This window comes from Vigna umbellata, chromosome 4 (genome assembly GCF_029865625.1).
Source record: "Vigna umbellata cultivar VRB3 chromosome 4, Vumbellata_1.0, whole genome shotgun sequence".
NCBI lineage: Eukaryota > Viridiplantae > Streptophyta > Magnoliopsida > Fabales > Fabaceae > Vigna > Vigna umbellata.
In genome coordinates this window covers 32,167,180-32,188,467 of record NC_142168.1, presented here as the reverse complement: position 1 = coordinate 32,188,467, position 21,288 = coordinate 32,167,180, and the positions used below count along the sequence as shown (strand labels likewise).

At 30.5% G+C, this 21,288-nt stretch overlaps 3 protein-coding genes across 4 annotated transcripts; 2 read left to right on the top strand and 1 right to left on the bottom strand.

Moving 5' to 3' along the window:
- The first annotated feature begins 4,643 nt into the window (after positions 1-4,643).
- LOC148199916 (uncharacterized) lies at positions 4,644-6,542 on the top strand. Its single transcript, XM_088112169.1, has 2 exons — positions 4,644-4,744; positions 4,985-6,542. Exon 2 carries the CDS (start codon positions 5,016-5,018, stop codon positions 5,949-5,951), a length of 936 nt encoding a protein of 311 aa, XP_087968295.1. The 5' UTR covers positions 4,644-4,744; positions 4,985-5,015; the 3' UTR covers positions 5,952-6,542.
- Positions 6,543-11,468: 4,926 nt separating this feature from the next.
- LOC148199915 (uncharacterized) lies at positions 11,469-15,143 on the top strand. The gene is made up of 2 exons (XM_088111656.1): positions 11,469-11,569; positions 11,812-15,143. The coding sequence occupies exon 2, from the start codon at positions 11,843-11,845 to the stop codon at positions 12,719-12,721; it is 879 nt and encodes a 292-aa protein (XP_087967782.1). The 5' UTR covers positions 11,469-11,569; positions 11,812-11,842; the 3' UTR covers positions 12,722-15,143.
- A 1,634-nt stretch (positions 15,144-16,777) lies between these two features.
- On the bottom strand, positions 16,778-19,696 carry PAP2 (phytochrome-associated protein 2). Of its 2 annotated transcripts, XM_047291802.2 has the most exons (5): positions 18,913-19,681; positions 18,041-18,264; positions 17,551-17,692; positions 17,294-17,355; positions 16,778-17,112 (listed from the first exon to the last, which is right to left on the bottom strand). In XM_047291802.2, the coding sequence occupies exons 1-5, from the start codon at positions 19,362-19,364 to the stop codon at positions 17,075-17,077; spliced, it is 918 nt and encodes a 305-aa protein (XP_047147758.1). In that variant the 5' UTR covers positions 19,365-19,681; the 3' UTR covers positions 16,778-17,074. The 2 variants fall into 2 exon arrangements, 1 of the variants encoding a protein (XP_047147758.1); XR_015786196.1 differs by lacking the exon at positions 16,778-17,112 and having other exon boundaries at positions 17,551-17,726; positions 18,913-19,696.
- Between the last annotated feature and the right edge of the window lie 1,592 nt (positions 19,697-21,288).

Here is a 21,288-nt window from a genome sequence, read left to right as displayed (position 1 = left end):
TTTTTCATATTAAACCTCAAACCTTAGAATGCAAAATTCTTCCTCTTTCCCTTTAATGTTTTTTTTTTCTTAAAAGGAATTATTACATTAATTTTATTTTACTATGTTTTAGGATTTTCTTTAACATTACAACATTTATTTAAATTACTACACCCTCTCTATACATTATTTTTTAATAAATTAGAATATTCACTAGTAAAAAACTAATCTTTTAACTCGTATCATACGCTTCGGTTTTGTAAAAACTAAAGCATATAAAAATGCGGTGGCATTTTCGTAGTTATGGCAAACTTATATGTCTCGGTTATCTGGAAATAAAAGCAATAGAACCGTTCGGTTTCGGTTCTATTATGAACCGAGGCAGTATGTCCTGCCAGACAGGTGACCTTTTCTGGAACCAAACATTCCAAGTACATTTTGTCCACTAATATGCCTCAGTTGTTTGGGGACAGAGGCAATAGGACTGTTCGACTTCGGTTCTGCTATGAACAGAGGCAGTATGTCCTGTCAGACATTCTGGAACCGAACGTTCCAGGTTCATTTTGTCCACTAATAGGCCTCGGTTGTCTGGGGATAGAGGCAATAGGATCGTTTGGCTTCGGTTCTGCTATGAACTAATGCAATATGTCATGTCAAACATTCTGGAATTGAACGTTCCAAGTTCATTTTGTCCACTAATATGTCTCGATTGTCTGGGACAGAGGCAATAGGACCGTTCGACTTCGGTTCTGCTATGAATCGAGGCAGTATGTCCTGCCAGACACTTTGGAACCGAACGTTCCAAGTTTATTTTGTCCACTAATTTTTCTTCGGTTGTCTGGGGACAAAGATAATAGGACCGTTCGGCTTCGATTCTGCTATGAACCAAAGCAGTATGTCTTGTCAGACAGGTGACCATCTTTGGAACCGAACGTTCCAAGGCATTAATATGCCTCGATTTAGGCGTGAACCAAGGCCTATAGGGTGCTTACTGCCTCGGTCTTTTACTTAACTAAGGTAATAGCCCCTGCATAAGTTCAAATTCAAAACACTAAACGTGAACACATTTTCTCGCGCAGTGTTCTTCCTTTTCGCGCCTCCAAAGAAGTTCTTCTCTCCAACCTAGGGTTCTTGTTCCTCTTCTTCTCTCCATTCTGATTCGCGGCAAAGGAGGAAGCTTCCTTCCCTCCCCTTTTTCTGATTTCTATTAAGTTGTTTTATGTTTAATTGATTCTCTACAGGAGTGGTGGTGTTTGATTCTATTCCCAATCTCTTCTCTCTGCTATTTATCTTCTTTCCCCTTTCTCACTAGTTCTAGGTTGGTATTGCAGAGAGGGGAAACACCAATTTTTTTTCCTATTACTGGTTTCTCTCAACAAACCCTATTCAGAGGTTCTATTCTCAATCTCTTCTCTCTGCCATTTATCTCGAGCGGTTCTATTTCTAATCTCTTCTCTTTGCCATTTTTAAGACTTCTCTCAACAAACTTGCTTCAAGCTTCTTTCTTCTTCCTTTCTCGTAGACAACCAACTTGGGAGAGGCAGCTAGGGTGAGGCAATGGCGTGACAAGGGCACTGCGATGGTGAGGCGAGGGCACGACAAGGGCATAGTGATACGCAGGTAGGACTCGGCGAGGGCGAGAATCGTTCGGTTCAGTACAAACCGAGGCCTAAAGTCTGGAAAAAAACACCTTACTACCTCGGTTACCTAAGAACCAAGGCAAAATCCAACCCCTCTTTCCCTCAGTTCTTAACCGAGGCAAAAAACGTACCCCTTTTTACCTCGCCTGTATATGCCTTGGTTGCGGAACCGCTGCCTATAAGCGAAAATAATCGTTGTCATTTCCCTTTACTACACTAGTGATTTCTTTATTCAACTATCTTTATTTGACAAAACAATAGTTCATAGTGATTTAAAAATAAGCAATATTCTTGTTCATTACGACATGGTTATTCTTAAGATTTATGAATTCTAAAAACTTCTTTCAATTATCAATCAACATATAAACTTTTACAAAATAACCAAGTTCCTTGAAATCTTCTTTAAAAATTAATCTTCTTTTCATGTCATTAGGATGCTAATGAAATCATTCCATCTTTAAAAATCTATCTTAGTTTCGAATATAAAAGTAAACTTGTGTTTATTCCTATACTTAACACTAATCCTTATTTCAGATATAAAAAATGCTAATAGTCCTTGTATTTCAAATGCTATAAAATATTTTCCAGACTGGACAAGGGGTTTTCGTCGACGAATCAAAACCACAAAAACTTCCAATTTTTACCCATTTCGCTGCCCCTGGATCGCTTCACTATGAGTTGCATGAGCTACCATTTCTCGCAAAGGTTCGTTAAATTTTCATTCTTTGCTTTCGATTCGGTAATTTTGTCGTTTTCCGATGAAACTTTGCTTCGGAGTTTCATTTTTTGCGGTTTTTTTTATCTGGGTTTTTTGTACTTTAATTTATACGTTAGTTTGTTGTTCATTTTCTTCTTGATTTTTTTATTTTTGTTTTATTTCGAAAATTTGTTGGAGGAGATCAAACTTGGCGACATGGATTTTCTTACCTTGATATTGTGGAAAGAAATGGGATAAATGGGTTTGTTTGATTCTTTTTTTTTTTTATGTTATGGATCTGAATTGCTTTTCACTTAGTTGAATAGATGGAGCTTGTTAGTATTTTGTGTTATGGATCTCAATTGCTTTTCTATGCTGAAGTGGAGCCAGAATGGGTGAAGCGGCTGCGGCGTATGTGTGGTGGTGGACAAGGAGGGGAGGTGTGCGGCTGCGGCGTTGACAAGGGGTTTGATGAGCAAGAAGAGTGGAAGATGGAGGGAAAGAAGCGTGAAGATGAAAAGAAGGAGACGGAGGGAGAGGGAGGGAGAAAAGCCAGGAAAGATTCACTCAGTCTCAGGAAAAAAAAATGACGTGGCATACCACTGTTAGCCACCTCAGCTGATTTTTAACACGATTTTGGAGGACGAAAAATTATGGTTTCTTTAAAGAGAAGAATCAAAATGTACCAAAGTTTGAAAGAAAAACTAAAAATAAAATCGCTTAATAAATTAGGGACTAAAAGTTTAACCCATTAATTTTTTGTCCTTTGTGTTTTCTTTCACTTTTTAAAAGACAAAAAGCTCATTCTATTAATTTGATAAAAAAATTCTTCATTTATATTTATTTTTCTAATTTCTTGACATAGATAAGAGTTATAGAATAACGTGAGGGAGAAATGATCCCTTTTATAAAATCATTCATTTCTATTAAATTTTATAAAAATCTGAAATTTTCTTCCTGGAAGTTATATTTTTAATTTTCAAGCAATTTTGATTTCGCATTTTTTTGTTATTAATAGTTTTTAAATCTAAATATTAAAATTTAACACATTTTTACATTATTTTTCATTTTAAACCCTTAGTATGCAAAATTCTTCCGCTTTCCCTTTACTGAATTTTTTTTTATTAAAAGGAATTATTACACTAATTTTATTTTACTATGTTTTAGGATTTTCTTTAACATTACAACATTTATTTAAATTACTACAGTTATACTCTATGCATTATTTTTTAATAAATTTTGTTATTTCTGTGTTCAACTATCTTTATAATAGATTTGAGGAAACAATATTTCATAGTGATTTAAAGATGAGTAATATTCTTGTTCATTACAACATGGTTGTTCTTAACATTTATGAATTCTAAAAACTTCTTTCAATGATTAATCAATATATAAACTTTTACAAAATAACCAAATTCTTTCAATGATTTTCTAAAAGATGTTAATAGTCCTTGTATTTCAAATGCAATAAAATATATTACTTCGGTGACATTATAAATTATTTATGACTGATTATCTCAATTTATTATTTCTATTATCAAAACGTTATGGGGATAATGGAAAAAAAAAAACAGTGATAAGTTTAATATAAGAAGCAGATTATTTATTTTTCAAAATAAGATAATTATAAGCATTTAATGAAATTAAACGGTGCATGCAAAAATTGCGATCCCTAAAGATTGTTGCTTTGTAGATATACATAGTCTTTGGCAAGTGAATACATCAAACAGCAGAATTAATGGCAAAGGTGTTGTGAATTTTGGGATAAAGAACCTAAAAAAGCAGAAGAATGAAGAGTTGAACTAGAGATGAGAGTGAAGAGTTGAACTAGAGATGAGAGTGAAGGGCTAATAGAAATTGGGTGGTCCGATAACGGCCCGATCGATAACGGGTAAAATAGAATAATAGAATGTCCACATAGAATTCGCTAGAATAGACTCTAACCATGATTATGATACCATATTAGAAGGTGGGTTTTAAAGCTTAATTTAACCTCACAAAACCGGCTTATAAGGTGAGGTTTGCAATTCACTTATATATTATAATTTGGTCTTATCTCTAATCGATCATCCACCAAACTTTTATGTTTTAGATAATGACTGAGATGTTGGCAACGATTGATTGAGAATAAAGTCACTGTGCATTACTGATGGATGTCGTTCACTCAATGGAAAGAATTGAACAAAGTAAAAAAAGTAATGCCATGATGAGAATTATGTTCCAGACGATAGAGAATTGTGTGTTGGATCTAGAATTAGATGCCATATAAATTATTCTGCGGAAGATTAACGCTTCCCTTTGATGTTACTGTATGAGAAGAATCTATGATCTATCTATTTATATTATTTCCATATGTGCACACACCAATGAACTGCAGCACCAAATTGTTCGTCTTCACCTTCATCGGAATTATGGAAAAAAGGTGCAGGTATGGTTGGATTTATGTCTAGCTACGTTGATCTTTCCAATTTTAGGATAATTAGTTGTTTGCTGTTGTTACAGTATTTGTTTTTCTACTATTAATATATTTTTGTAAAAGGGTTATATTAAAAGTGTTTATTGAATGGGATTGAATAGATTAAGGTGAAATTGTAATGATTTTGCCATGTTTGAAGAGAAGTGAATGGTTTTGATATGGTAAGAAATATATTTATGATCATTCGTGCAGATACAGTGCTGCTAGAAATTGTTGAATTGAAATGGGTAATAGTCCCAGCGGCCCTCGTCTACTGGGAAATGGAAAGTATTCTTCTTACGATATTAAACTGGGCAAAGCGGCTACCATTAGCGTCAAAAATGAGGAAGGTCTTTTGGAATCACGTTGGAAACTTGTGTACGACGTTCACGAAATGACATGTACACTTTCCATAGCAAAATTGACCAACGAAAGATCAGGTGATGATGATTTAATCATCAATGTCTTATATAATCCCGTAGAAGTAAGGTTTGATGATACAGGAACTATGAGTTTTCATACACGTCGGCTTATTTCTTTTATGGTGCAAAAAGATCAAATAACTGGCCTTCTTTCCGCAGTAACTATGGTAGGAACTGTTATGAAGTCAAGGAGTTTTTCTAAATTTCGTGAATCATTGAGGTGCGAGGTAGAAACGCAGAGTTGGACATATACGTGTGCAACCATGGAAGGTCTTGTTGTTACGCAGAAGAAGAAGAAAAGCAACCAAGAACAACCCTACATGATTACCGTAGCGCATTATTACGTGAATAGGGATAGTGGTGGAAGTGGTGTAGACATAGGTTTTTCAGTTGTGGTGAAGATTGGAGTGGTTGATGGGAAATTAGATTATAGTGTAGATGGCCCTGTGGAACACCCTTCTTTGGCATTACTTTACATGATTGAAGAAGTGTGTCGAACAGGGACGTGGAAGCCTTCTGCATGCCCTCATTGCAACAATATCCAATCGCAACAGCGTAGATTGGTTTCTGAGAGTGAAGACAGCGACACCAATCTTCCAACACCGCCATCATCTCATGGAAGCCAACAAAATGCATCAAATAAGGGACGCTTCAAAGGCGATGGCATCGGTAATATAATTCATGCAAAGGAAGTTAAATTTATTAAACAGTTTCATAACAACAATCATTTGAGAAAATATGTGAGTGAAAGTCTTTAATAAAAATGACAGATTTAAATATTACATAAGATGTAACACTCATCAATTCATGTTAAGTTATTGATGAAAAATTGTGTGAAATATCTTTATGTATATTAGGTTATATCATATTATATAATATCTTCGTTATCAAAAATATAAATAAGTCAACAACTCTCATTTTATCTTTAAATATCATGACACACGTTTAAATTCATATGATAGATAATATAAGGGCAAAATAGTTTTAAAAATGTAAAGTTTTATATTTTTTTTTTAAAAAAAGTAAAAGGTAAGTAAATATAATATCAAATAAAAAGTTTAATTATATCAAATAATCATTTTTCTTTGTCTTCAACAAGTTGTTTCTTATAGCCCTGCACACTCACTTATTTGTGTTTCCTCTCACTAAAATTAAAAAGTTAGTTTGACACGGCTTAAAAAGATGACATTCGACACCATTTTTAATAATATAATTATGATTTTAAATTAAAAAATAATATAATTATAATTAAAATATATTATTTGTTCAGATGAATGTGTTTGTGTTTTTCTTGTGTTGTGTCGAATATGCTCATGTAATATATATTCACAATCTGTCTCTTCCTTTTCCTTGAGATTATTATTAGAATAAAATATAATTACACAATCAAATATTATATATATATAGAGTTATTTACTTTTTTTATTTTTTAATATTATAGTATTAGTTTTGTTCAAATCTCTATTCAAAAGAAAATTAATAGAAAGTTTCTTGTTATGCTTAAAAATAAGAAAGAACATTTTGTAGTGTTAAACTTAATGTTATTTTTAGTGGAGTGGAATCTCCAACACGTTTATCATTTAAAGGACATTGAATGTGAAAATTCGTAAAAATTTAATAGTGGATGGTATAATAAATGTAAATCTTAACTAAAACATAATCTTATGCTATTATACCACATTAAAAAATAAACAATATAAATAAATAAATATATATATATATATATATAATTTATACGTATATATAAAATATTTTTTATTTTTAGTATGCATATTTTTTTATTTTATCCTTTAAATAATTTTTTTAATTAAAAAAGTTATTTTATCAATTTTTTTGGTAAATTTACGTTAAAAAGCGCGGAACAGCGAGTTTCGGGCAAATGAATTTCCTCGCTCAATTGAAAAGAAGAGGGAGAAAGATCGATTAATATTGTGCATTTACCAATTGCCCATGTACTTTTAACCTACGTACTGTTGCATTTTCCATATCTTTTATGGCCAGATATAAATTATTACACTAATTAATTATAATTTTTATTTAATAATTTTTAATTAAAAATAATAATTCATATTTCATTTTTAAATAATAATTCATATTTCATTTTAATATAATTTACATATTTTACACTATAATTTTAATTATTTTTACATCTAATGGTAAAATAGTTATATGTTAATTTTATCAATTAAAACTTTTTTAATCTATATAAGATATCACATTATTTATTCATTCTCCTTTCAAATTCTTTCATTTCTTAACATCTTTTACTTAATCCAAATAACATTCCAAAAATACCTTTTCAAATTTAGGTAAGTTTCTATACTCTAGTTAAGCTCAAATTAATTTTCTATTACTGGCCTCTTTATTATTAAGTATGGTATATATGGAAAATAATTTTCACTTACTATATTGTGGATGTTTTCGTCTTTAAGTAGAAAAATCCAACAATGGCTTTTAAAGAAACACTATTTACTTAATCATTCAACAGTTATACATACATTAATTATTTAATTTGTATATATGAATTTAAGTATTAGTTGAAATTTTATATCAAATAAAATAAGCAAGATAAACAATATATAAATAAAAAAACTTAAAAGATTTATTAACTTAAAATTTTATAATAAAATTAATATATTAATATTTAATATAAATTTATTATGATTTATTTAGTGTGAAATTTTCTTTGTCTCCTTTTAAAAAATATATGTACTTTTTTAAGTAAGGCTCTCCAAAGTTTATATTTGCTTATTTATATTTATCAAGAGGCTTTCTAACATACTTGTGGTACCGTATCAATAGAGATTCATTAAATTAATATGTTTTTCATTTCACAAAGGGCATAATTAATTTTATTTGTATTGTTAATGTAATACATGGTTAATTCACTTTTATTTTCGTTTTAATCTTTGTTATTTTAGTTTAATCTTTGTAATCGTATACTTATTTTTTCGGTCTTTAACAATATATTATGTTGATAATTTATTTAATCTTTGTAATCATATACTTATTTTTTCGATCTTTAACAATATATTATGTTGATAATTGATTTCTTGTCTTTATAATTTTTTGAAAATAAGATGGGTGTTTAAGGAATAATGTACAACAAAAATAAAGACACTTGCATTAAGGATCCTAACACATCTTTTATATTCTAACTTGTACTTATTTCTAAACACTTCATTAAAATTATAGGACAGTTAAAATGATTTTAGAAGACTTCTCAAAACCAAATTGTTAAACTAAACACTAAGAAAAAATATTCGAGATTAAGAAATAGACTTTAAACTTAACTCAATTTTATAAAATTAACCAATAAAATTAGATATTAATGAATAATCCTAATTCATAACTTTGATATTATGTTAAAAAATAAACTTTAAACATAACTCAACCTCATAAAACCGATATGTATCAAATGATTTACATCTATTTATATATTATAAATTAATCTTTAGTCGATGTGAGAATAATAATGCATATTCTATAATGCTCCTGTTAACATATTGAAGCACCTTTGTTGATTAGCATAATACCAATGTTATTTTGCTTTTCATGCATGAGTTGAATTTCAAAATGCTCAGCAATATTAAACTTCATATACTTGAGTTACAAAATTTACTTAGTGAGACAGCTTCAATCTTATGAAGTTCACAGTGCAGTGACTGAAGAGAAGTGAGGATAAACCAACAAGCCTAAGAAATGTCTACAACAAACATATATGGCCTAAGATACTTGGATCCTATACGTAGGATTTTACATATTCAACCAAGAGAATCCCCAGCTTGTGCCCTGCACTTGCCTTTGAACTCTTCTATCATGTGTTTAAAGGTAATAATTAGTACTCCATCTTTTCTGTATCAATACCATATTGCTAGTTGCCACTTTTGCATTTTTCCATGGCTCTTGGTGCTGCAGAAATCAAACATAAGTACACTTCAAGATTCAATATATATTTATTGTGTTTTGATCAATAAATAGGACCTTGTATCTTCATTCAATAAGCTAACTCAAAGATGCAACATTTGAGTTGTATTGAGTTAGATTGTTAAAGAAAGAAACTTATGTATTGTAATTCTTGCGTTATAGTGAATTCTGTTGTAGATGTAGATTGAAAGTTTTCTTAGCATTTCAACCGAATCATGTTACTTTTATGTGTGATTTTTGTTCTTCCTCTAATTACCTTAGTCACATTGATGGAACAACTTGCAAAATGAACCTCCAAATAGGGAAAGAGAAGATGTATCGGGATAGAAAGGTGAAGTATCATATTTGCTACAATGTTATGTCAACTTATAACAAACTACAATGTGCCATTAATGGTAGGATGAAACTGAGGTGTTCGATAATTTCTCATAAGTCAAGGCTCTCCCATTAATTTACCACTTTGTCTAGAGTTATACTGAGCAAAGGATAATTAGCAATAAAAGGATAGTGATAAATAATAGATTATGCACAATGTGATAATTAGCAATAAAAGGATAGCATGAATCGGATTGTGAAATCTGATAATTACTGAAATTTGTTCTCTGTGAAGTGGATTGCGAAACGCCCGATGTGTCTGTGAAATCCGGTTAGAAGTGTGTACTAACCGGATTATCCTATAAGATGTTAAACGGTATAATTTTTACATCTTATATAGTCTTTAAATTAAATAATAGCACTGAAAAAGTTATTTAAAACTCACTTTACAAATTTTTCTATTTGAGGTTTTTTAAAACATTATTCCTCAAGCTCTTTTTTTTTTCTACAGTGATGAACAACAATCTTTAATTAATTTTTTATACTTTGTATGTTTTCTTTCCCGTTTTAAAAGACAAAACTCATTCTAATACTTTGATGAAACTTCATTTATATTTATTTTTCTAATTTCTTGACATAGATAAGAGTTATTGGATAACATGAGGGAGAAATGATCATTTTTATATAATCATTCACCTCTATTAAATTTTATAAAAATCTAAAATTTTCTTGCTGGAAGTTGTATTTTTCATTTTCAAGCAATTTTTGAGTTCTTATTTTTTTTTATTAATAGTTTTAAAATCTAAATATTAAAATTTAACACATTTTTACATTACTTTTCATATTAAACCTCAAACCTTAGCATGCAAAATTCTTCCTCTTTCCCTTTACTGTTTTTTTTTCTTAAAAGGAATTATTACACTGATTTTATTTTACTATGTTTTAAGATTTTCTTTAACATTACAACATTTATTTAAATTACTACACCCTTAAACTCTATACATTATTTTTTTAATAAATTTGGATATTTCTGCATTCAACTATCTTTATTTGAGGAAACAATAGTTCATGGTTGTTCTTAATATTTATGAATTCTAAAAACTTCTTTCAATAACCAATCAATATATAAACTTTTACAAAATAACCAAATTCCTTGAAATGAGAAGAATGCTTATTCCTGTTTACTAATAAATTAATCTTCTTTTCATGTCGTTAGGATGCTAATGAAATCAATCGATCTTTAAAGATTAAATTTATCTTAGTTTCGAATATAAAGTAAACCTGTGTTTACTCCTATACATCCTGATTTGAGAAATAAAAAATGTTAATAGTCAACGTATTTTAAATGTTATAAAATATTTTACTTCGGTGACATATTATAAATTATTTATGACCGATTATCTCACTGTAATATTTTTATTATCAAAATTTTATGGCGATAATAAAAAAAAACTGTGATAAGTTAATATAAGAGGCAGATTATTTATTTTTCAAAACAAGATAATTATAAGCATTTTAATGAAATTAAATGGTGCATGCAAAATTTTGCGATCCCTAAAGATTGTTGCTTTGTAGATATACATAATCTTTGGCAAGTGAATACATCAAACAGCAGAATTAGTAGCAAGGTCAAGTGCTGAGGGAGTGAGCAAAAGTGGGTGCTGTGAATTTTCAGATAAAGAACCTAAAAAACCTGAAGAATGAACAGTTGAACTAGAGATGAGAGTGAAGGGCTAAGCCAACACAGCACATAACACGATTGGAAAGAACTTTTATGTTTTAGATAATGAATGAGATGTTGGTATCGATTGATTGAGAAGAAAGTCACTATATTACGGATGGATGTCGTTCACTCAACGAAGTCAAAAAAACAATGCCATGATGAGAATTATGTTCTAAAGATAGAGAAGAGTGATAATATATTGGAGGAAGAATTAGATGCCATCTAAATTATTCTGCGGAAGATTAACGCTTCCCTTGATGTTGATGTTACAGTGGGAAGAATCTATAGTCTATCTATTTATATTCTTTCCATATGTGCACACACCAATGAACTGCTGCACCAAATTCTTCGTCTTCACCTTCATCGGAATTATCGAAAAAGTTCATTCAGGTGGTCGAGTTGCAAGAGCAGGTACGGTTGGATTTATGTCTAGCTACGTTGATCTTTCCACAGTTTGAGGATAATTAGTTGTTTGCTTTTGTTACAGCATTTGTTTTTCTACTATTAATATATTTTTGTAAAAGGGTTATATTAAAAGTGTTTATTGAATGGGATTGAATACATTAAGGTGAAATTGTAATGATTTTGTCATGTTTGAAGAGAAGTGAATGCTTTCGATATGGTAAGCAATACATTTATGATCATGCGTGCAGATACAGTGCTTCTGGAAATTGTTGAGTAGAAATGGGGAATAGTCCTAGCGGCGCTCGTCTACTGGGAAATCGAAACTATTCTTTTTACGATATTAAACTGGACAAAGCGGCTACCATTAGCGTCACAAAATTTGAAAGTCCTAGCGGGCCATGTTGGAAACTGGTGTACGACGTAGACGGAATGACTTCTACACTTTCCATAACAAAAATCAGAGACAGAGTATTACGCATCGATATCAGGGATTGTTATAGCGTAAAATTAAAGGAGGATTCAGGAAGTGTTTGTCTTCGTGAACTTATTTCCATTTCAGTGGAAAAAGAAAAAGAAACTGGTCTTCTTTACGGAAGAAATCTGGTGGGAAATAATTTTTCAAATTTTCGTGAATCATTGAGTGGCGAGGTTGAAACGCAGAGTTGGACAAATGCGTGTGGAACCAGGAAAGGTCTTCTTGTTACGCAGAAGATGAAGAAAAGGAATGATGAACGACCCTACATGGTAACCCTAGCACATTATTACGTGAATAGTGCTAGTGCTGGAAATTTTGGTGAAAGTGGAGTGAATATGGGTTTTTCAGTTGTAGTGAAGATTGGAGCGGTTAATGGGCAATTAGATTTCATCGTAGACGGCCCTGTGGAACACCCTTCTTCGGCATTACTTTACATGATTGAAGAAGTGGTTCGAACAGGGAAGTGGAAGCCTTCTGCATGCCCTCATTGCAAGAATCTCCAATCGCAACAGCGTAGATTTCTGCTATCTGAGAGTGAAGACAGCGACACCAATCTTCCAACACCACCATCATCTCATGGAGGCCAACAAAACGCATCAAATATGGGACGCTTCAACGGCGATGGCATCGGTAGTATAATTCGAGCACACAAAGTTAACTTTAATAAGGCCTTGTTCTTTTGAGTGGATTAGGGGATTTGAAAGGATTTGAAGATAATTTTTTTTACGTTTATTTGAGTGAATTTCGAGGTAAATGACAGTGAATTTGGAAATAAATTTTTTTAATTTGTCACGTCAATACAATTCTATACTAATTCTCACAAATTTTATTTCCAAATTCACTCTCATTTACCTCCAAATTCACTCAAATAAACGATAAAAAAATTTATCTTCAAATCCTCTCCTCAAATCCCCTCAAATTCACTCCCTCAAATCCACTGAAAAAAACAGAGTCTAAATGTTGGTCATAACTTGTTCATGCCAACAACTATTTGAAAAAAAAAAAAGTGAGTGAAAGTGTTACATTAGATAAAATGATACAGTTGAATATTATATAAAGACTTTTAAATTTAATAAAGTTTTTAATTAAAAATTATATATATATGAAATATCTTTATGTGTATTCATATTATATAATATCTTCCTTATCAAAAAAAATAAACCCATCAACAACTCTTCTTTTATCTTTTGTATGATCCTCCAATTTGTTTCAGATCTCCACCACATGCATTGTATTTTTGTTTTCTCTTTACTATTTTTAATATCAATTTTAGTAAAATGATTCCAAACTTTTGAAATACCTACTCTAAGTCTTTTACTTTCTTTATCAAAATCTTTATTCTCATTCTCAATCTCTTTTATGGTTGGTAGCAAAAAATCATTCAAATTGTTATGAACACATTAATGATTTATGGTTTCAGAATTCATTTTTAGTCTAATTAAGTACAAAACAGATGTAAAATTGAAAGTAGTGAAAAGGGAGTGTTATTGGGTTGATTTTTAGTCTAAATTGGGGTTTTTATAGGTGGATTTCTACATGAGCGATTTTGGAGAGATAACTAATGTTTGGAGTCCATTTTTAGGTCATTTTAAACTTGTTTAGAACCTTAGTTAACCAAAAATCTAATGTTGGTTTCGAGGGTAGTAAATAGGTAGAATTTGCAGGTTGAGTTTTAGGCTATTTTGGTCCATTTTAGGGGTTTTAACAAGTGAGAATCTAAAGGAGAAGGTTTGTGATAAAAATGAAGGTTTCAGGTCATTTTTGAGTTAATTTTAACCTGTTTAGACCCTTAGTTTGAAAATTTATGGTTTACAATGTGTAGAATTGGTTATAGATGCTTTTGAGTTGTTAAGTTGGTCTGGCACATCTTGTTTTTTATCAAATGAGCAAAGTGGTACTTAACATTTACCATAAACATATTTTGCATCAATCTTAGTCTCAAAGAAACCAATTTGGTCATTTGAATAGGTTTTAGGTGCAGCTAAACCAGAAAAACAAGTTGTTGTCATATGGTATGACGTTGAGCGGCCCTGTGTGGCACTCAACGCTGCCAAAACAGTGAGCCACTAGGCTCCAAAGCGTTGAGCGCTCCCTTTTGGCACTGAGCGCTGCTTTTCCAGAAAGTTCTACGCGCTGGCCGAGTTAATAGTGAAGGGTCGCTATATGTTGTAGGGGTTGAGCGAGAGTTTTCGCTAGACTTGCAGAACTCTTTGTTTAAGTACTCGTTGGACGCAGGGTGAGCTCGTTGGGTGCAGCGTGAGTTCGCTGGGTGAGTTCGCTAGGCGAGCATGGGCTAGAGTTGGGCACCCTATGTGCTAGTTTGGTTTTTGATTTTTTTTTCTCTTTTGTTTCTTATGGATTGGAGATGTCTTGATATTTTAATGCTTGTTTGCTATGTATGTTGGTTTGAAAAGAATTTCAAGGGAGAAATTCTTGATGGTTGTTTCAAGTAGTGTATGTATTATTGTAGGAGTTTAGTCTTGGAGGTTATTCTAACATCCTAATGGTCATTCATTCTCAAGTAGAGAGGGATGAACATGTGGTAAGAGTAGCAGAAGGTCCTAGTTTATAGGTTTTACCTTGGCCTAAGGCATTAATAGACTAATCTTGTGTATGGTAGGGTGAAACTCATTGGCAATAGCTCTGGAGAGTAGTAGCAGAAACCACCACTAGTGCACAACTCGTCATAGTTCAACAATAATACATGTATCTGAATCAATCAAGTCTAGATTTTTATGATATGTTTAGGTGTTATGCTTAGTTTGAAAGTGAAATATATTATATACTAATTTATAATTCCATATTCTTTTGACATTAGCTTACCATTTATGTGTTGTTTGCTTGTTTTTGTTTGTTGTTTCTTTTTTAAATGATCACCTGATGACTGTGAACAGAGAGAAATGAACTTTCAGTGGAGCAGGTCCTAAGCGACAAGGCCATAGATGTATAGTTATGTTTAGTATATAGTTAGTTTTTTTGGGTTGTTTCCTTTGTAGATATATTTTTCTGTTGGAACTTTCTTGTATATAAGTTTTGAATTCCATTTATGCTTTTGAAAGACTATGATATGCTTTCCTTTTTGTTAATTATTCCTATTTTATTGAATATGTATAAATTCCAAATTAGTAATTTAAAACTATTATAAATAGGATATTACATTTTAATTTTAAATAAAATGCATATTTCATTTTAACATAATTTACATTATTTACATTTTATTTATAATTATTTTTATTTCTAATGATAAAATAGTAATTTTTTAATTTTATCAATTAACTTTTTTTTAATCTATCAAAAATATCACATCATCAAATAACTTTTCTCTCAAATTCCTTCCTTTCTCATCACGTTTTCTTAATCCACAAAATCTCATTTTCATATATCTTTTTTCAAGTTTTGGTAAGTTTTTCTATTTTAGTTAAGCTTAAATTAATTTCTTATTACGGGCCTATTTAAGATTAAGTATGGTATATATGGAAAACAATTTTCACTTACTATATTGTGGATATTTTCGTCTTTAAGTGGAAAAATCCAACAATGGCTTTAAAAAAAAGTGTATTTACTTAATCATTCAACAATTATACATACATTTATTTAATTTGTACATATGAATTTAAGTATTAGGTTAAATTTTATATCAAATATAAAAATAAGATAAACAATATATATCAAAAAAACTTACAATATTTACTATATTAAAATTTTATAATAAAAATAATATATTAACATTTAATATAAATTTATTTATGATTTATTAGTGTCGAATTTTCTTTCTCTCCTTTTAAAAACTATATGTACTTTTTTAATTAAGGCTCTCCAAAGTTTATATTTTGCTTATTTATATTTATCAAGAGGCTTTCTAACATACTTGTGGTACCGTATCAGTAGAGATTCATTAAATTAATATGTTTTTCATTTAACAGTTCAGGGCATAATTAATTTTATTTGTATTGTTAATCTAATACATGGTTAATTCACTTTTATTTTCGTTTTAATCTTTGTTATTTTAGTTTAATCTTTGTAATCATATACTTATTTTTTCGGTCTTTGACAATATATTATGTTGATAATTTATTTCTTGTCTTTATAATTTTTTGAAAATAAGATGGGTGTTATAGGAATAATGGACATAACAAAGACTGTTTAAATAAAAACAAAAAAACACTTGCATTAAGGTTCCTAACACATCGTTTACATTCTAACTAGTACTTATTTCTAAACACGTAATTAAAAATATAGAAAAATAAAAATGAAATAAGGTGTGAGGACAGTTAAAATTATTTTAGAGGAGTCACCAAATTAGATTTTGATAATCTAAATAGTAGTAAAAGATATCCAAAATTAAAAGAATAATTTTAAACTTAACTCAATCTCATAAAATCAACCGATAAAATGAAACTAGATATTAATAAATAGTTATAATCTATAATTATATAGTACGTTAAAAAATAGATCTTAAACATAATTCAATCTCATAAAACCAAATGATTTATATATATATTTATATACTATAAACTCGTCTTATCTTTAGTCGGCATATATTAAATGATTTATATACTATAAACTCGTCTTATCTTTAGTCGATGCGAGTATAAATTCGTTTTATCTTTAGTAAATTAAAAATAATTATGCATATTCAAGATGCTCCTATATTAACATATTCATATTGAAGCACCTTTTGTTTGATTATCAGAATACCTATGTTATTTTGCTTTTCATGCATGACTTGAATTTCAAAATGCTCAGCAATATTAAACTTCATATACTTGAGTTACAAAATTTACTTAGTGAGACAGCTTCAATCTTATGAAGTTCACAGTGCAGTGACTGAAGAGAAGTGAGGATAAACCAACAAGCCTAAGAAATGTCTACAACAAACATATATGGCCTAAGATACTTGGATCCTATACGTAGGATTTTACATATTCAACCAAGAGAATCCCCAGCTTGTGCCCTGCACTTGCCTTTGAACTCTTCTATCATGTGTTTAAAGGTAATAATTAGTACTCCATCTTTTCTGTATCAATAGCATATAGCTAGTTGCGACTTTTGCATTTTTCCATTGCTCTTGGTGCTGCAGGAATCAAACATAAGTACATAAGTACACTTCAAGATTCAATATATATATATATATATATATATATATATATATCATTTTGTATCATTATGCAGTTGAGTTATATCATGACTGATGAGTTTTTCAATGTTAAGACAAGATATAAAAGAAAGCACATAGTTGTATGAGTCAGTCTCACCTAGTCCAATTGCTTCAGAACTTTTCATTATCCTCAGCCTCTTGCATGAGCCAGTGAACATCCTAAACAACAACAACATCATTTCTCATGTTGTCCTTTGTTGATTGTGATATTATTAAGATGATCAAATAAATGTATTTGCAGAAAAACACAGTTTAACAGATGTTTACTATGCAGAGTAATGCTTTTTTAAATCTAAACACCAAAATAGAAATCAAATCAGAATAATGCAAAACAGAGACATGATATGCACTCACTCCCATGGAACATCACCAACTAGCATCCAATCACCATCCTTGTCTTCATAGGTGAGAACATATTCTGAACCATGAAGCAGATCCATCAATCTACTTTCACTCAACTTATCTCGACCAGAAACTCCATGAGAACCACATTGTCCTGCACTTGTCATTGGTGAAAACATCATCAGAATCTGAAACATAAAAACCATTTTATTGGTAAAGAATCATTTGACCTATTCATAGCACTCCCGTAAATATTCCCCCAGCTCATGGAACCAACCAGCCTGAGCCTGTGACATTGGAAGACTTAGGATTCTGATTTAAAAGGGTGCCACTTCTGATCATCATAAATTCTTTATACTTGGCTCATCAAAATCAAATCAAGAGAACAATTGCCATAACCAAAGAATATTGGAATTTGAAAGCTATGCATAATTTTGTACAGTAAGAAGGTAAGAACAACTTTGAATGGAATAATATGCTTGCAAAGAAAAACAAAACTCACTGATTGTAAAACAACTAAACATCTTTTCCAGTGCTGAAGACAGTTCCATGTAAGTGGCAAAGTTTTTGAGATCCACTTTCCTCAAGTATGGAGCACCATCCATGCTAACTTTCACATAAAGGCACCCTGACTTGGCTTCTGCATCATCATCATTCTTCTGAGGCTGAGTGGCCATTGAGTTCTTCCTGAAAGATCGAATTGGTGGCCATCCCACAACCTGTTCCCTGATCCAAGAAACAAAAAAATTACACTACATTAAAAGGGAAATTGAGATAACCATCAAAGATCATAACTTCAAAACAGAAAGGAACCCAACCACTAAGCTGCCTAAGGGAAATGCAAAACAGATAAGAACACTGAATAAAGTTGCATGATAAAAATTGAACAATTGGTTATAGGACACTGAATAACCCGAGGAGTTCAGTACAAAGTCATACACAGCAGCAAACAATTGATAACCAAGATGAAGAAGAAAGCTTACAGAACCACCAAAATAATCGAGATCATGATTACCATAGAAGAAATACCCCCTAAATTACATAGAAAAGAGTTAACAGGTTATATAATACTAGAGAGTAACGTGATAACATAATTAGCAACAAGAAGAGTTAAAGAACTCAAAAGCCTCGTCTTGATACACTTCACTTATTCTTCCTTCTTTTCAATTCAAAATTCAACCAAATATTTTTTCAAAGTAAAAAAAAGAACAAAAAATCATTTCTTGGCTCTGAATTATCCCATTTTCTTCTTGATTCCAACATTTTCCAAATATGCAAAAGATATAAACAAGACAGCACAAAAAGTGAACAAAGATAACATTAACTACAAGAATACATATATCATGTGATGATGCTAAAGGAAGATGGTGCTACTTTGCAGCAGGAGCAGATATCTGAGGTTTCTTCTCATTCAACGGTTTTGGAGGCAGAGGAACTTTATCTTTTACAACAGAAATTTGTTGGTTGGCAGACTCAGCCTTGGCAGCACCAGCACCAATACCCCTTGGTGAGAACAAGCCACAATCTTTTCCCAAATCCACCTCAGATCCACCATTCCCTGAGAGAAGCCATTTCCCAGAACCCCCATCAATGGTGTCTGAGAAACCCCTCTTGGCCCCAGACACCAAATTCTTGACCATGCCTAAAGGGTGCCCATTTTTTTCTTCCACACCCCCATCTCTCTCCGGTGACTCGGAACCTGGTAAACCAAGCCTCAGCTCAGTAGCCTTGAGGTTCAAGCCAGCACTAGTAGAAAACTTGTCAGAACTTTCCATTGCAGAAACCTCTGATAACCCTACATAGCCTTGTTCCAATGGCACAGACATCAAACTTCAGCTCACACAACTACAACAGTTTCAGTTATTCTCAAATATGGAAAAGAATCAACAGAGAGGAAGATGGAAACAGAAACTGAGACTGGATAATCAGAATTTAACAGTGGAAATTCTGAGACTTTCTATATAAACTGATATTGTAAAACTGTATGCGTTCTGTATAAACTGATAGCAATGGAATTATATGTGGTGTAACAAAAAAAAGAAAAAGAGAAAATTGGAGAACCAGGGAGAATTAGAGATTGTGATTGCATTTTACTATACAAAAGAGAATATAGAACTGTTTGCAGCTGTTTGCTTTATTCTTCAAATTAAATTAAATTTTGTAAGAAAAAAAAATCCTTTGAAGAATGTGCTTTTTCAGTTTTCTGTGATTCGTGTGAATCTTTTTGTGGGAGACCACTCCGACAAAGCCCAGAAAGTCTCTGCCATACTTTACCCGTTCCATTATTCTTTTTGCAAATCAATTTCATTGTCACTCGTGATTTTAATAAGAAATTATTCTGTTTATTCTTTAATTTTGGATAATTTATTTAATTTGTAGCAATTTCGATCAGTGTATCAGTCAGTATCTTTCATACTCAAGAAAAACAAAATATTATTTTTATGGTATCACAAAAGTAATTATTTATGATCAAACAGTAATCGAATTTAAATAACTTAAAATTCAATTTTTGAATTCTTAATCTCACACAAAATAGCATGGTTGTTCTTAAAATAATATAGATAAATATATAAAATAATTTTACTTTAAAAAACAGTCTCGTAAATGTCTTGAGTTCAATATAGAGGCTTATGAAGAAACTTTCTTTAATCATAATAAAGATATATGGGTCAAATCTAAATAAATAAAAAACCAATATTCAATTTAATAATGATTTGTACTCATTTACGTATACAAGTAATATTGATAAATGGTTACTAAAAAGTAAAATTGAAGAAAAAAAATGTACATAAAAAACTGAATCCTCTATCTATAATAATATAATATATAAAAGTATAAACAATGCTTGCTTTGTATTTTAGGTAAATACGTACTTGTTTTAAATTTATACAAAAAAAAAAATTAGAACGACCATTTTGTGTATATAGTTACTATTATAAAATTTTATGTGATTCGTATTTTCTTTTCAAGTTTCATGAATGATGTTAAAAAGACAAATCATCACAAAAAGAAGAAATTAAATGGAGGAGACGGATGAGAACAAGTATAATTATTAAGATGTATTTGAAAAAATTAATTAATATATATTTGAAAATTTTAATCAAATATAAAGACTTTCCATTTTTTTAAAACAAAATAAAAATAACTCTGAAATAAAATAAGTATAAACAAATTTCTATATAATATATAATTAACCTATATATCAACACGGTTTTACTTGAATTTGGTTTAAATAGCGGTTTTGAAAAATAGTATTATATAGTTAATATCTATTTAGTATTATATATATTTAAGCTTTAATCTCCTTTTTCTATAATCATATTATTATAAAATTAATGTTTACCAACAATTAATATCAACATTAACATAAAATAAAGACAGAAACAATGATGATATTAGGATGTGAGCATCATCACAAATTCACATTCAAAATTTGATAAATAAATTATGATGGAAAGTCCACCACATTCCACTTTCTTATTGAATAGGGTTCTTACTTATTATCAAGTTTTGTTGTGATTTTGTCTTCTCTTACTATTATTACTATCACTCCTATCTTATATTTCGTGGTGGATTGTGTTTGCCAATTTCTAAATAGTGGGTCCAACATGCTTTGCACTTTTGCTATAGTTAAACCATCCTTCTAAATGGATAACAATTCTCACTTTTTTTTTATAATTGGATATAATTAGAGTCTAATGAAGTAAATACTTTATTTTTTATTTATTAAAGATTTATTTTAATTATATT

Coding starts and splice junctions, on each gene's coding strand:
- LOC148199916 (XM_088112169.1), top strand. CDS start 5,016: ATGGGTAATAGTCCCAGCGGCCCTCGTCTACTGGGAAATGGAAAGTAT.
- LOC148199915 (XM_088111656.1), top strand. CDS start 11,843: ATGGGGAATAGTCCTAGCGGCGCTCGTCTACTGGGAAATCGAAACTAT.
- PAP2 (XM_047291802.2), bottom strand. CDS start 19,364: ATGTCTGTGCCATTGGAACAAGGCTATGTAGGGTTATCAGAGGTTTCT. Junction 17,693..18,040: donor GTTTAGTTGTTTTACAATCA/GTGAGTTTTGTT, acceptor TGACAAGTGCAG/GACAATGTGGTTCTCATGGA. Junction 17,356..17,550: donor GTTGGTGATGTTCCATGGGA/GTGAGTGCATAT, acceptor GTTGTTGTTTAG/GATGTTCACTGGCTCATGCA.